The 16,034-nt window shown below is 39.6% G+C and overlaps 1 protein-coding gene across 3 annotated transcripts in view; it reads right to left on the bottom strand.

Annotated features, from left to right (window-relative positions):
- SMAP1 (small ArfGAP 1) overlaps window positions 1-16,034 on the bottom strand; it is a 66,910-nt gene that overhangs the window by 30,035 nt on the left and 20,841 nt on the right. Inside the window, exons 3-6 of one of the 3 annotated variants that reach the window (XM_081941998.1) lie at window positions 11,955-12,040; window positions 10,976-11,051; window positions 5,654-5,725; window positions 3,353-3,433 (exon numbers count right to left, since the gene is read on the bottom strand). In XM_081941998.1, coding sequence (XP_081798124.1) covers window positions 3,353-3,433; window positions 5,654-5,725; window positions 10,976-11,051; window positions 11,955-12,040 — 315 coding nt within the window. The remainder of the gene's footprint in view (window positions 1-3,352; window positions 3,434-5,653; window positions 5,726-10,975; window positions 11,052-11,954; window positions 12,041-16,034) is intronic. The other 2 variants (XM_081942000.1, XM_081941999.1) reach the window with 2 other exon arrangements.

The following is a 16,034-nucleotide window of genomic DNA, read 5'->3' as shown; positions in this document are numbered from 1 at the left end:
TTTTCTTGTTTTTCTCTTCAAAATCTTGGTGTGTCTTATATTCCGATGTGTCATACTCCAAAAAAATAAGGTAGTTACGGATACATGTTTGAATAATTCCTATTTTACAATAACTAAAACCAAATTCCGTGACTTATCAAAAGCACTTTAAAGGATGATAGCCACTTCCCAAGCATGTCTGCAAAATCAAATATTCAGTTTTAATTTGATACAATAAATCACACTGCTTTGACTAATCGCAGCCAAATAGGCTAAACTGGCTGGGGTGTTTCAGTTCTTATAGTTTTAGACTTCTGTCCAGTTCCATTAGGCTCTAATCTTAACACCTCATGCAGAAATGAAAGAAACAGATAATACTTGAAATGGCTTACAATTCTAGGGGAAAGGTTTCCCAAAAGTGAATGGGAGAAATAAGGATAAGCAATATTTCAGACTGAACATTTTCTGCAAGGATCCTAAGCAATTGTTTGGCATGCCGTAATATAATATATACCAGTAATGAGAGATATTCATATATAGGTTGAATGTGGAGTTAATTTATTAGGATGCAACTCTTCCTGAGTAAAGCATTGAACATCACATTAACAGAAGTTCATCCAAATGGATTTTTCACATGTGGGTTTTAAAACAGCAAGAAATAGAAAAACAATTCTTAAAACCAGTATTTGCAGTAGAATGTGGCTAAATGTCATGCTCCTCGACTAAGGTATATTCCAGGATCATTTTCAAAGTATGTGCCATCTCTTCTCTGCTTAGCATTTCCTTGTTACTAAAGCAGATATTTAAAGCTGCTTCTAATGTGTTCGTTGATCCAAGACAGCATTACATAGTGAAAATATAAAATATACAGTGCATTCTAAATGTAAACAGACTGTACAGACAAAGCTCAGTTTGCATCGAATGAATCTGCCTGGAAACCTCTCTATAGGTTTTCCAATCATAAAAGGAAGCAAAAATTTAATTCCACAGGGCTTCTGAAGTTGAATCAAATAAGCCTTCCAAGGCTCACTGGAACAGCGTAACAAAAGAGCACTTAATGCTACTGCATGTTATTCAGCAGAGGCAGCCAATGAATAATTAAGCCAGGCAAAAAGCATGTCCTGAACTCTGAAAATTGCCACTTTTCAAAATCATGCAAACTAATGCAAGCAAAAATAACAAATGGGGAGCAACAAATGCAGCAGCTGCCTTCACTAAATGTGCTCTTAGTATCAGTTGAATTGAAACAATAATAATCAGAGTTGTGATTTTTCAACTATTGTTAATTATAAGGCACAGCAGTATGAAAGAGGTGAACATCAGGAGATGTATGCTACTTGTACCAAGCACAAACAAAAGACCTAGAATATCAATAATAATGTCTGTGGCTCTCCCCCACCCCCCTTATAGACTATTTATCAACCTTCATGGTTAGAAATAAAAAGAAGTCAGGTACGCTGAGGAAGGATTGGTTTGAGACAAGAGGCCAGCAGTCCTCCGTGAAAGGAAATTGCATGGATAATTATAAATGTGGAAAATGGAGATAATGAAAGAGAATACATGGAAAAGAATGGGATATAGAAAAGAGAATGTAACAAGGGAGGTGAAGAAAGAATAAAAAGAACAACAGAGAATACGAAAGGTAAGGAGGATAGTATAGTGGCATGAAGTGTAACTGGGCAGACTGCAAGATCATCTGGGGCAACAGGTGGAGGAAAACAGATAAGATGGGAGCAAGAGCATTGCAATGCAAGCCTGCATCTTTTGGTTTTACACTTTATTCCGCGGGTGTCAAACTCAATCATGTCATGGGCCGGATTGTGATGTATCGCAATGTTTTTTGTCTTCACGGAGCTGGAGCGGGCATGGCCTGCATGTGATGTATTCGGTCCATGGGCCACCAGTTTGACAGGCCGGTTTTATTCCAATGGACTAGCCTGAGCCCAGTTACTAGGACTGACTCTTTCAAGATGACTAATCAGTTTAAGATAGTAGTATGCTCTAGACACCATACGGATTTGCTCAGATTTTAACAAGCACCTGGAAGTAGGATGGAGTGCTCTTCCACGCTGGTTAGCTGCTAGGGTAGGGGATAAGACTGCATCCTTGCAACGTATGCCTGATCTCAGATCCCAAAGAACCCCTTGATTTCCTAAGAAGCTCTAAGACAGTGTTTTCAGCATCAAGTGCCGAAACAGGAGCACCCGCATGGGGGAGTGCTGGAAACCGGAAGAGTAGCTCCCCGGCGCACATGTGCATACTGGTCACTTGGTCTTCCAGTTTCTGGCACACATGCGTGAAGACCAGCTGGTTGGCACGCATGTGCATTCCGGAAACCAGAAGCTCATCTTCCCAGCATGCAAATGCGTGCCAGGGAGCTGCTCTTCCGGTTTCCAGCGCTCCCGTCCATGCAAAGACCTGGAAGAGCAACGGGTTATGGCTGGCGTGCCCAGAGAGAAAGCTCTATGTGTCACTTCCAGCACGCATGCCATAGATTCGCCATCACAGGTCTAGGAGATGAAGCTGTAGAAAAGATGGAAGTATATGCCTCAGAAACAGAATGCATAGAGTTGAGTATTGGTACAAACTCAAGCAACCTCCAAGAGCAACTTGCAAAATTCCCTGCCAGTTTCCTGACAGACTTTGCTTGTGGGAAACCTACAGGGAAGAACACAAATAAAGCAATAATGTGACCATTGGATGCTGCAAATGTTTTAAGTGCAAGCTAGTTGCCAAATCACAATTATGTGGTGTATGTGCATATGTGTGTATGCGTGTGAAAGAGAGATAAACTATCAGATAAATTATCAGCCATTATTAGTACAGAAACAAAACTGCAAGAAGACAACTACTAACACCTCATACTCAGACTGAAATAATGAAAAAGTTATTACTTTCCTTGTGAATTCATTTTTTAGAGGAACTGTCACAAAGTTTTTACATTGTTAACATTTCCAGCTGCGATGTCCATGCAATTCATGCTATTAGGAAAAAAATAAAGTCTCCCTCCAGCTAATCTCAATGCCTGATGACTACACACACAAGTTCATATCACTTGCTTCAATTTTCCAATTTTTTCCCTACCTTCCAATGTAGTCTATAGCCCAGACATTTCCTGGAAGTTTCTTTTTTAGAGGTTAAGACAATTCATATTTTAAAGCACAATTGTACAAAATATTAAGATGTAATGCTTCTGAAACTAGTTAAGTCAAGTGATCTTAACTAAAACTATAAAATTGATTTTAGCCAAAAGACCAAGACTTGTAATAGTCAAAGAATTAAATAAAAAAAACTGCAATGATTTTGCAGCACTATGTACCATTAATTATGAATAATGATATAATCTGAAAATATGCAACTAAACCAATCTTACTTTTTCAATTCCTAAGTTTTTCAAAGGTTTTTCTGGTTCTTTGTCCCTTTTTCTCTCTTCTTTCTTCTTATCTTTTTCCTTCTGTGGAAAGATGTTCCATTAAACATTATATTGTAATTATTATATTATAAATCTTTAAAATAAAATATCAGTTATATTAACTTCTAAAAGTTAATTTAAACTTCTATTTCAGAAAGACATTGATTTCTATCAGAAATGCAATGGCTTCATATATTATTTACATATGGGTCTGTATATGTATTATGCATGTATACAATATCTTAAGAATTATATTACAAGGCTGACCTGACTATATACTATATCTGCACGCACTTCAAATCTATTATATTAAACATATTCCCCTTAATATACAGCAGAAAGACTAAAAAATTGAAAATATAGGGCTGTTTTCTATTTTCCATCAGCTTTCTCCATAGTTTTATCATAGTCATCTTTTCCACTACTATTGGTTTTTGCAGACTTACAAATCATCTTATTCTAAGATGTTTGGCTAATATGTAATTGATATCATGGTCTAATGGTTTATTTAGCTTAAAATGATGAGAGATGGGAATTACTGCTCAGTCCTGATGTCCTTACACCATAAAACTTCTAAAAATCTGTATATCACATTCTTATATCTTCCATAAGATATTACCAGAAAAATACCTAGAGCACTGAGACTAGATCTCATGGTAATGCTGATAATACATACTATCTGTGATTTGGTGATTGGGATACATGTCATATGTATTATAATAACATATTCTATACAGGATGCCACTTTAAAGTGTGCAAAAACTTCATCCACATACTTACCTGATGTGATCCCCATATCACTGTTTTTGAACCAACTGTCCTGGCTTCCAATTTGTTTCCAATACAATTGATAATGTTCATATTGATCAACAACATTGATCTATATCAATGAACACATAATTGTGACTACTGCATTGCAAGGCTTCCTCTTTCTTTGAGACAGGGGTGTCAAACTCACGGCCCGCAGGCTGGATGCATCACGTGCTGGCCACCCCCACCCCCGGTTTAGTGAAGAGGGAAAAAGTTGTGATACGTCACATGACAACGTGTTGTCGTGAGTTTGACACCCCAGCTTTAGGAGTAAGCTCAGAATCTACATTTTCATCAGAGATTCATTTATGTCTCATGATGTAAAAAAGGACACGTTGGATAGTATATAAAATAGAACCCTTTTTGTGGCACCTCACCAATTCTAGCCATTTTAACAATAACTATCCTGTTATAGAGAGGTTTTTTATTTTACTATACTATTATTTTATGTTATATTTTTAAAAAAGTTGTGTTGAATGTCTTAAAAAGCACAAGCATGATTCAGAAAATGACTACACAACAATACATTTGCATCTGATTGTGTGGTTAATATGACAAGGGATTATTCCCTGATGTCATTTTGATGGTTTCTGTAGGTCTCTCCCCCTCCCTTGCAGCCTTAAAGAAGTGACTGGCCTGCAAATACTCTAAAAAAGCAAACAAATAACTAAAAGCCTGCAATTCCAATTCAAGCTCTATATGCAAACCCCAGTGGATGTAATTTAAACCATGTTCAAGACTAGCAAAGCAATAAAGAGGTAGTCAAGATATTGCAGCTGGCTCTCATTTTGGAAGTCGTGTGGAATTGGCAATTTTATTATGTGGATATTTACAAAAAGACAGCCTAGAAATCCCAAATCAAATCACTTGGAAATCGGGGTTACTGAAATTAGAGGATCTTATTTCAAAGAAAAGAAAACACGTTCAGGATGGAGGATTACAAAATGAGTATACAGATGACTGAAAATGAGGAATGCATTCTACTAATTAATAATTCATTTTCAAAACTATGCCAGTAACTCGCCAATTCTGCTTGGAATCCATTATCTCCATAACAATATTTATTTTGAGGAAATCTAACACACAATTTAAGTTACAAATCTAGGACAAACTTGTACACTATTATGAAACAGTTCAAGCTGACCTGAAAAAGTCCATGAAGAAATTCTTTTTGGATAGATTTACAAAATGTTTGATTTAAAATAATTTTAGTCCTGCCTATTACAAATTACAAATATACATCATATATCAAATGTATCAGAAAATAATTCCATATTGGCTGAATTTGCATTATGCTAAGCCATGTGTCATAGAAACCACAATGAACAACTACAGCTGAATTCACACACAGTAAGCCACAAACAAATATATTAGCCTGTACTATAGCTATTCAGAACAAAAGTAGAACAAATCTGCACCAAACACAACACGGACACCAAGAAGAGGGAATACCTCCGTTTTGCTTTGCTCAGAGGCAGCTTGCAGAGGAGATGTTTGAGGTTGAGCAGCATCAGAGGAAGACATCTGTACAAAGCAGATGAAAGATGAGAAAAGACAACATGACAGGCTACAGTAATTATAGGAAGACGTAAGTTTAAAGTATATTTTATTACTTTCCATTTTTGAGAAAGAAGGGAAGAGGAACGGGAAGGGAAGAGAAAGAGGAAGAGGAAGAGAAGAGACAAAACTAAGTTTAGGCTAATTTTGCTACTTTTAAAAGAAATCTGTTTCAAACAAGATAAATATAGAGTCACTGACTTCTTCAGTTCAACCTAGTATTTAACTGGAGGTATGGAAATTAATTATTATATATACAATGATGCACAGAGTCAACTGCCCTTTCAAAATTTACTAAAGACATTTTTAAAGGTTAGAATCTGATCAGGGTATAGTAAATGCTCAACAGAGGAATATGCTAGAATATAAAGAAAGAAATGGAAGTCAGATAAGATCACATCAGTATCACAAGAGAAAATAATTAAGCCTCTCATCCCATTGTTCAGTTTTATCCAGCATGACTCATGAATTATTAATGTCCTGAACTAAAAAAAGACTACTATCCTATAGGAGTAGGGAAACAAGCAAAGGAATATTTATTTTTGCTCATTCCAACAGATTTTATGAAGGAAAAAAATGAATAACACTAAATGAAATATCTAACTACCAAAGAGAGCCTTCTCTTTTGAAAGCAAGGAGAAAATGTTGTTAATCAAAAAGAGTCTTTTAATCATAAACTAACAAGCATATTATAAGGAATTCTGTAATTTTGTGAGCATGTCTATCTATATAATCCACAATCTGTTGAATATTTTCTGCTTTATCCACAGTATTAGTCAGTCAGTGTAGGAACGCAAGTAATCCTCATACATGAAACATCCACTAATGTTCATGTTACAATATACAAAAGCACAATCAGAAGACTTGTCTGGATAGCAATGAACTTTAATTTTTTCCCAAATTCATATCTCAGAAATCAGATAGGAAAGACAGCTTCAAAATTATTTCTTCTGATATACATATTCTAAGTATATTCCATTTGTTGTCTCCCTACTGCGTTGTCTCCTATTCAATCCAACGAGAATTGTAGCAAATCATGCAGGTAATGGGAGATAGGATTCTTAGGGATCTTACACTTTCTCTTATTGATAATAGCAGGATCATATACTTTTATACTTCAAGGAGCAAAGATATTGTTACAAGGAGTGGAAAATTAATTTTGTAACAACCACCCTTAAATCTTACACTACCTGATGGATGATTGATGGTATTACAGATATCGGCACAGGATGGAAGCTGTTCTCAGTAAAGCTATCTTTTGCAATTGATGGAGAATTTGTCAATGCCAATGGCATTCAAATGGTGCTCCATTTGTTTTGGGACTGCACCCAAACCACCTATGACTATTGGTACTACCCTGGCTTGCCTTTGCCACAGTTGTTCTATTTCTATTTGTAGGTCTTCGTATTTTGTTATCTTCTCTTTGTTCTTCTTCTTGCACAGCTCCAGCCCGTGGCTCTGATGAGGATCCGCGGTCCGGAGCACTTGGCTGGCTCAGGCACAGCAGAGAAGCATTTGCTGGCTGTTTGCCCGCCCTTCCCGCTGCTCCTTCCTCAGCAGCGGCTGTTGTGCTGCCGCTTCCAGCCGGGATATATTCTACCAGACCCTCAGCGGCCTCTTTATGCGGGTAGCTCGCCTTCCTGCCAGCAGCTCCTCCTCCAGCATCCCGGCTGGAAGCGGAGCGCAAAGCCGCTGCTGGGGAAGGGACAAAGGGGTGGCGGTCGCCCGTTCTTGCCCCTGCCACCCCTTTGCCCCTGGTAATGGCAGCTGTTGCACTGCCGCTTCCAGCCGGGATGCTGGAGGAGCTGTTGGTGGGGAGGCGAGCTACCCGTATAAAGACGCCGCCGAGGGCCTGGCTCACTGGCATGGGAGCAGCTGTGGTGGCTGCCTGGTCACTCCTGCCCTTCCCCCTGTGGCTGCAGCAGCAGCTGCTGCTCTTCTGGGGCTGCGTGGGGGCTGGACAGCTCTTGTGGGGCACCTGAGCCAGCCAGGCACTTGAGACCGCAGATCCACATCAGTGCCGCAGGCTGGAGCCATGCAAGTAGCCCACTCAGGTGGAGAGGGAGGGAAACCCTTGCCCGTCCTTGCCACTGCCGCCTCCTTGCCCCTGGCAGTTGTCACAGTGCTGCTTCTAGCTGGCGTGGAAGTGACTGTAGGGGCTGGCCGGTTGCTCCTGCCCTTCCCTTTGTGGCTGCCGCTGCCTTTCTGGAGCACCCGAGCCGCCAGGCACTTCGGACCACAGATGAGTCACAGGCTGGAGGGCTGGGGCCATGCAAGAAGCCTACTCGGGTGGGGAGGGAAGGAAGATTCAACCACAACTCTGCTCTGCTAAAAAGAGATGGCCGGGAGCCACTCTCCATGTCTTTTGGCATGGCTGTTGCTCTCCCTGTTGCTGGTTTTTGCGTGTGCATCTGCACCAGGAACCAGATCACCAAATGGCCGACACGCATATGCACACTGGAAACAAAAACCATTTTCCTGGTGTGTGCATATGCACCAGGCGGCTCTTCTGCTTTCTGGCACACCAATGCGCATGAAGACCAGCTGGCTGCTGTGCCCGAACTCGGAAGAGCAACTGGTGATGGCTCCACTGCCAGGAGAAATGGCTCTGCGTGCCACTTCTGGCACGTGTGCCATAGGTTCACCATCACGGCTATTTTGTACCAGAAGAATGATTACTTAGTAAATACTGCATCTACTTTGACTAGCAGTAGCTCCTTCAGAAATGAGCTAAACCTTTTCATAGGCTTGCTGTCACCTTATTTATCAAATACAATGATAAATACAATAATAGGAGTGGGAAGCTATGGCTCCTTTAGACTGGTTGGCTCAGGAATTCTGGGAGTTGAAGTCCACAAGTCATAAAGGAGCCATAGCTCCCCACTCCTACCTCAGTCAGGACAAGGTGGTTGCAGACACGTTTATGCCACAATTGTTATACTCAGTGCCACTATAACCTGCAAATGGCTGTTTAAAAAATGGCCATAAATCAAGAACTACCTGTCATTGAAATCTAGTCACCTGAAAATCTGTTCGTGTGAGGAAGGCTGGTTTAGGTATGCCAGTCTTCTCAATTTATTCTTCCCATATGGCTCACAGAAAGGCCTAACTTTTCCCCCTCATTTTCAGCATCACTGGACACCCTATACCAGTGATAAACAATACTATGCTGTGGACATCAGTATGCATGAAGACAGTTCTACTAATGCTGCCTCACAGGGCTATCTGCCTCAATTTATTTTCTTAAAAGAGTCCATTTAATTAATAAATGGCAGATAAGTGTACTGTAAAGCAAAGACATTAGCATCATATTTATGTAGAATAATGCTGCTGGAATTTGTGCAGAGGAATTCTCAGAAGAGTTTTTGAAAAACAAACTAGTGAGTAGTGCAGACTACTACTTTTATGTGGAAGTGAGACTTTTTTTCAGGAAAAAAACCAATCTTACTCACTATGATAATCATTTTATGAGAGACGTTTTCCTGCTTCCATGATGAGACCATCTATAGCAGTGAGCCAAAACCCATAATTCAATGCACGTACGACCCCCCCATATATACCCCGCCCCCACGCATGTGTACCCTTCCCCCATGCATGCGCATGCATCTCCCACATGTGCCATGCTCCTACGCATGCACAGCAGAGACCTGAAAATCAGCTGGCCAGCAGCAGGTGCCCACACATGCATGGTGCAGCTGAGCTGGGCTGACGAGTCGTGTGCCCGCAGAGAGGGCTCTGCATGCCTCCTGTGGCACGCGTGCCATAAGTTCACCATCACGGATCGGTAGCGTGTTCTTTGAATTACAAAAGCCTCAAAGGTTTCCTGAAACTGTTCTACTACAGCTTATATCCTTTGACTACACACTGTTTTTTAATAAAGACAAGTTGCAATCCTACCGGTATTTCTGAATAGAAAAATGCTAAGGAACTATAATCCAGAGAATTAAGTATTCAGTTACCACTTCAAATGCAAGCTACATACAGGTAGCCCTCAACTTATAATTATTTGTTTAGTGACCATTCAAAATTATAATGGCACTGAAAAAAGTGATTTATGACCGTTTTTCAGAGTTATGCCTTTTGCAGCTTCCCCACGAACATGTGATCAAAATTCAGATGTTGGCAACTGGTTCATGTTTATGACCGTTACTGTGTCCCGGGGTCATGTGATCACCTTCTGACAAGCAAAGTCAATGGGGAAGCCAGATTCACTTAACCTTGTTACTAAACAAACACAGAGATTCACTTAACAATGGGGGGGGGGGTTGTAAAAAGGGGCAAAAGTCACATAACTCTCTTGCTTAGCAACACAAATGTTGGGCTCAGTTGTGATCATAAGGTAAGGACTACCTGTAATCCTTTTCACAGTTGATTTTAAACCAAAGCTTATAACCCTAGCAACAACAGGGGGTACCAAACTCAACTGTGTTTTTGGTTGGTTAATAAGAGACAAAATTAGGAGCTAAGATGAACATTTATTTTGATCTGAAGCAATTCTTGTTAAAGCCAATTATTTTACATCCTTAAATTCTTTCAGCAGCAATGGGTGTGACAAACTTTCAATTCACATTTCACTTCAGTCATACAATTTTGACAAGTTGCTTGTAACTAATTTCCTATTGAGTTTCTCTGATAAATTATCTATTTTCACCATGAATTAATTGAAATATTTCTTTCATTTTGCATTAGCAACAGCACATCTATCTTGTCGTTCTTTTGCATTGTGTTTCCATACCCCATCCTATTGCTGTACCCTATTCCAGATTTTTCCACTCTTCTTATGGCTCTTAAATACCCGATGTATTTTCCTTAAGGATTAATATTTAGAGCTAGATCCTATTTCAGACTCTATAAGCTGTCTAACAAAAGTAAAAAACAGTGCTCAGCACTCAGAAACAGTGTTTATATTTGAAAATATACAATCCTGTATATTTAGAGGTAAATGTTCTCACTGAATTAAGCCCTCAAATATCCATCAAGTTATTTAATGATCTATACAAGTAATACCAAGTATACTGTTACTAGAAAGAGAGGTAAGTGCTATACTAAAATCTGTTTCTCTTATCATGGGATTACACCTTTGGTATATATTTAATACCTCTACTTAGATATGGATATATACTGTGTGTGTGTGATATAGTACGAATAGTATGAGTAATATTAATTATATAATTATGTTTTCATGTGTTTTGGAGTAATTCAGTAATATTTACTTACACTGGTGACATGAGTTGCATTTTTGTCATAGTATTTTTTCTTCTCATATTTATCCCTGATAAAAAACTCCACAGCTCTGAATAAGTTAGTTAAAGGAAAAGACAAAACAAGAAAACCAAAAAAGGGATGCATATGTGCATGCACGCACACACACACACACCAGCATAAAACTACAAAACGTTTTCAGTGCAGAAACGAATTTTATATAATATTTCTAAAGCCAGAACTGAACTGCTTCAAATTTAGGATGCCTATTGAATTTTCATTAGCATTCTAGGATGTTCTTTTCTATTGCAAAAGCATCTTTTAATACTTTTATAACCTTAGTATAATCATCATGATACATAAGACGAATACTACATCATATTTTCTCCAATGTTTCTATTCAGACTGAATTTTAAAAATTGGTATTTTATATTCATTCTCTCACTCTCTCTCTCTCTCTCTGTGTGTGTGTGTGTGGGGTGGGGAGGGAGACGGAGAGAGAGAGACAGAGAGAGAGAGACTCACTTGCACTATATGCTTTATAAAACTATTATTTTACCATTTCTCATCAAGGGGATCAAATAAAGACAAATTTAGTTTGAGTTTAACCAATTTCCTCAATATATATTTTTTTGCATGATGAGACTCAAATTTCCCAAAAATCCAGCACCATGGTTAAGTTCTGATGTGCTACTAATATGCTAATTTTATATCTTTATTTTAAATAGGCCAGATGTACCATAGACATCTTTAGTAACTTTATACTTAAGCAATGGAACACTTTTTCCTGTCTTCAGTATTTTTGAAGTAAATTGTATCTTTATCAAACTAAAATAGAAATAGTGTTTTAAGTTTAAACAATCTATTTTTACATCTTTGAGAATTTTGACATTTATACTTGGCCATTGTGCATTATGAATACATCCATTTTAACATTATCATCATATATAACTACTCCAATTTCCCTGAAAAGGGGAAATGCAAAAAAGGATACTGATCTGTTTGAGGTCTTCGAAAGTTCTCTGGTAAATTAGCTTCATAAAGTAATCTTGCCTTGGTATTTCCCATCTCCTGCATGCACTAAAAGCAATGAGAAAAAGTTCAATTTAGTTTGATGCATGCTAGGATAAACTTGCTGCTATAATGACTATTTTACATAAAAACCATTATAAGAAGGCAGAATAGGACATATTCATGAATAAACATGTATAAATATATATAAAAAAGCAAAATGTATAAATGTCCATGTTACTACCGTATTTCCCCCAAAATAAGACAGGGTCTTATTTTCTTTTGACCCTCCAAATAAGGGCTTATTATTTTTCAAGTGCAGGAGGCAGCAAACCCACTAGCCCCACCCTCTCCTTCCCACCACCTGCTTGCCTGCGTCCACAATGACCCAAGTTCTCCTTGCATCCTGGCCTTCGTCTGCCCTGCTTGCTGGCCGCGGAACAGCTGACTGTGCTGCTCTGGTCTCGCGGGGGGGGGGGCTCTTCCTGGCAGAACAAATGAACACACACACACGCGCACACACACACACACCCTCCAAGGCAGCCACATCCCTTCCCTAACTTGTTTTCCAGCTCCATTCTCCACTCCACGTGCAGGACAAGAAAAGAAGACTCTGTGCCTATGGTAAAAAAAAATACCAGAAAATACCTTCCAAGTTCTCGCAAAAAAAAAAAAGATCTCACGAAGTTGGAAGTTGTCCCACAAACTACTTTTCTTGCCCTGCACATGGCAGTGGAGAATGGAGCAGGAAAGCAGGTTAGTGGAGGGATGTGGCTGCCTTGGAGGGGTGGGGGGTAGGGATCTCTTTCTCACACACATATACACACCATCCTTTCCTTGGGAGCTCTGCACACACGCAGAGAAGGCTTCGGATAGAGCATTTGGGGGATGGGTGTCGGCCCTGAGATCCCAAGAAAAGAATGATTGCCAGGAAAACGGGGGGAGGGGAGGGGGGATTTTGCCTGTTATCCTGTTCTGAGTCTGTGCTGAACTTCAGAACAGGGTAAGAGGAAGGAAAATTTCCCCTCCCTATTTTCAAGCGATTTGCAAAAATGTCCCATTCCGAGCCTTCAATCCTGCAATCCTGGAATATGCTGAAGGCTTGGAATGGGGCGTTTTTGCAAACCATTTGAAAATGGGAGGGGGGATTTTGTCTCTTATCCTGTTCTCAGTCTGTGCTGACCTTCAGGACAGGGTGAGAGGCAGGAATATCTTCCTCTTCATTTTCAAGCCATTTGCAAAAGTGCCCCATTTCGAGCCTTCAATGTGAATATGCAGGTGAGAAGCGACTTCCTGTAGGCATGGAAATCCGTACACTTGGAATGTCGGAAGAAGCCCTACGAGGAGACACCACTGCCTAAGTGCAGGAAATCTCTCCCCACCCCATACCCCTGCAGATTGTCCTTTCAAAGAGGAGTTTCACCAGGACAAAGAGGTGGCAGAAGGAGGCGTTTGTGTCTCCTTCATCCTGGTGAAACTCCTCTTTGAAAGGACGATCTGCAGATGGTGGTGGTGGTGGGAGATTTGCTGCACTTTGGGAACGTCGTCTCCTCGCGGGGCTTCTTCCGATGTCCCAAGTGTATGGATTTCCATGCCTACATGAAGTCGCTTCTCACCTGCATATTCACATTGAAGGCTTGAAATGGGGTGTTTCTCCAAACGGCTTGAAAATGTGAAGGAGGATATTCCTGCCTCTCACCCTGTTCTGAAGGTCAGCACAGACTGAGAACAGAATAAGAGACAAAATACCCCCTCCACATTTTCCATGCCGTCTTTTCCTGTTCCGTGGATGGAATTGCCTGCTGTGACTGTCACCGTTAAGTAAGGAGGACATGAGGCATGTGGGTTGTGTTGCTTGGCCTCCGGCTTCTTTTGCAGCTGCAATTGGCTGCAAAAGCGACCGGCGCTTGCTGGAGGCAGAGGCCTGAGCAGCACCCGCGAATCAGCTGTTTTGTGAATGGAGCAGCTCAGCTGATCCTATTAAGGGGCTGAGAAGCCTTGAGGTGACTGGGGAAGGGAAGGGCTACCCCGTTCTGGCTAAACCCACCCTTTCACCAGGGCTTATTTTCGGGGAGGGCTTATATTTTTACCTACCCCAAAAATCTGGCATGGCCTTATTTTCAGGACATGTCTTATTTTCAGGGAAGCACGGTATTTTTGGAGTAATGACAATTCCTCTAATATGGTAACAGTTATTGGAACTTTTGAATAGTCTTCTTCAAAGGTTATTATGAATGTAGGCCTCTTTGCCCAGTCTGAGACATCCATGATCGACAGAGCAGCCTCTCACTCCAAACCATCAATATCCCCCTGAGAGGCAATGCAAGCACAGAGTCGTGTACAGAATTAAATCATCCCTCTCCCGAGACCGAAAACCTGGTTGCTTTAAAACTGTGGGAGCAGCTCCAGATGCTGTGAATCACACTGGGAAAAGCATGAGACTAGATTCATTATCCATAGCCTCTGATTAAAGTTTGGAATTTCCAAGAAGCTGGGATGTCCAGGAGAAGTGAAACACAGAACCAATGCTTTACGTAGTACTATTTCTGTAGAAATCGGTAATGCATCTAGCAGGGAATTACATATGGCTTAATGGCTTGTTTATAAACTATACTGTTACTGTTCTGTATTATTATTGTTTGTTTGTACCAACTACTGTCAATCTGTGTTCATAACTAAGGCTGGGTATGACTGAATAATTTAATGTTATAATTTGAATCTCAGCCTAATTTCTTTATAAGCAGCCTTTCTTTACAGTAGTTGTGTTGCCCATCTTGGGTCTACTTGGGGCATTGTCTTTTCTTTTGGTGGGAATCATTTTTGATAATTTACTACCTTTTTTGTATTTTAAATTAAAAGGTGTTCATAAATTGTATCCTTTTTTTCTTTTTCAAAAAAAAAATCAATTTTGTTGATCTCTTGTGAGATTGGTCTCTTTCCAAGGAGGGACAGAATCCTTTAGCAACACAGATCTATGCTATTTGACTAGAAGGCTAGACTGCTAAAATTATTTCAATTCTTATATGGTTTGATCTTTTAATCCCCAGAAGAACACCAGCGGATATGAGAGTGCTGCATCTCTCACAGGAAGATTAGGCAGATGAAGTTTGTTTGGTATCCTGCTGGAAAAGAGATCACAACAAGACAGTATACAAAGCAGAAGGCAGGGCCAGTAGGTAAAGACTCCAAGCCTTCTTTGAGGCAAAGTTTGAGCGCCCCCCCACCCGGGCCCGGCATTCTACATATAGCCTCAGCTACCCACTATAGCAAAGTAGCAAGGTTGAATGCTTTCACCAAGAGAAACATTTAATGCTATAACATTTTAAAAATCTATTTCAGCAAATACATCTGTATTCTTATTTTAGCACACGCTTTAGAATTTATTGATTTGATAATAAAATTTAGAAATATTTACTTTAAATGTCTTTTACTGTCATTTTCAGCCATTTTAATAAGTGAAAGAAGAAGTCCTCATATTATAATTCTGTTTTTAATACTTTCCATGGGCATAATGATTAAAATTGGTTTGTCGGGCTCAGTGATTTTCAATTTTGTTTGAAAGCTACATAGTATAAAGCAAACAATTCTAGACCCTGATTATAAACACCTGTATAAATATCAAACCATATGGTAGCAAATAACAATATGCTCTTAATGCATATTATTCTTTCTGCTTGTAAAAGGAGTAATATGCAATAGAACTGAAAACAGACATAAACATTTTACAAAAATTATACAAGGTTGGAGACAAAGCAAACTAATATTAGTTCACCATTTTTTGAACATTAAAAATTGATGGATAAGTATTTTACTACCTGGAACATTAAATTGCAAGCTTGAAAAAGTAAACATTCAGACACTAAAGTGCTCCAAATTTTCTAGAAGTACTGTATTTTTCGGAGTATAAGACGCACTTTTTCCCTCAAAAAAGAGGCTGAGAATCTGGGTGCGTCTTATACATCGAATACAGCATTTTTTGCCTCCCGAAGCCCCAAATCTTTCCAAATCAGCCAATGTGATTGTCTGGATTTGTTTTCTCTTTTTGTCTCTCATTAGTTGAGGT

Source organism: Natrix helvetica (genome assembly GCF_964273705.1).
Source record: "Natrix helvetica genome assembly, chromosome: 2".
NCBI classification, from domain to species: domain Eukaryota; kingdom Metazoa; phylum Chordata; class Lepidosauria; order Squamata; family Natricidae; genus Natrix; species Natrix helvetica.
The sequence above is the reverse complement of the archived record's forward strand: the minus strand, read 5'-3'. Positions and strand labels throughout refer to the sequence as shown.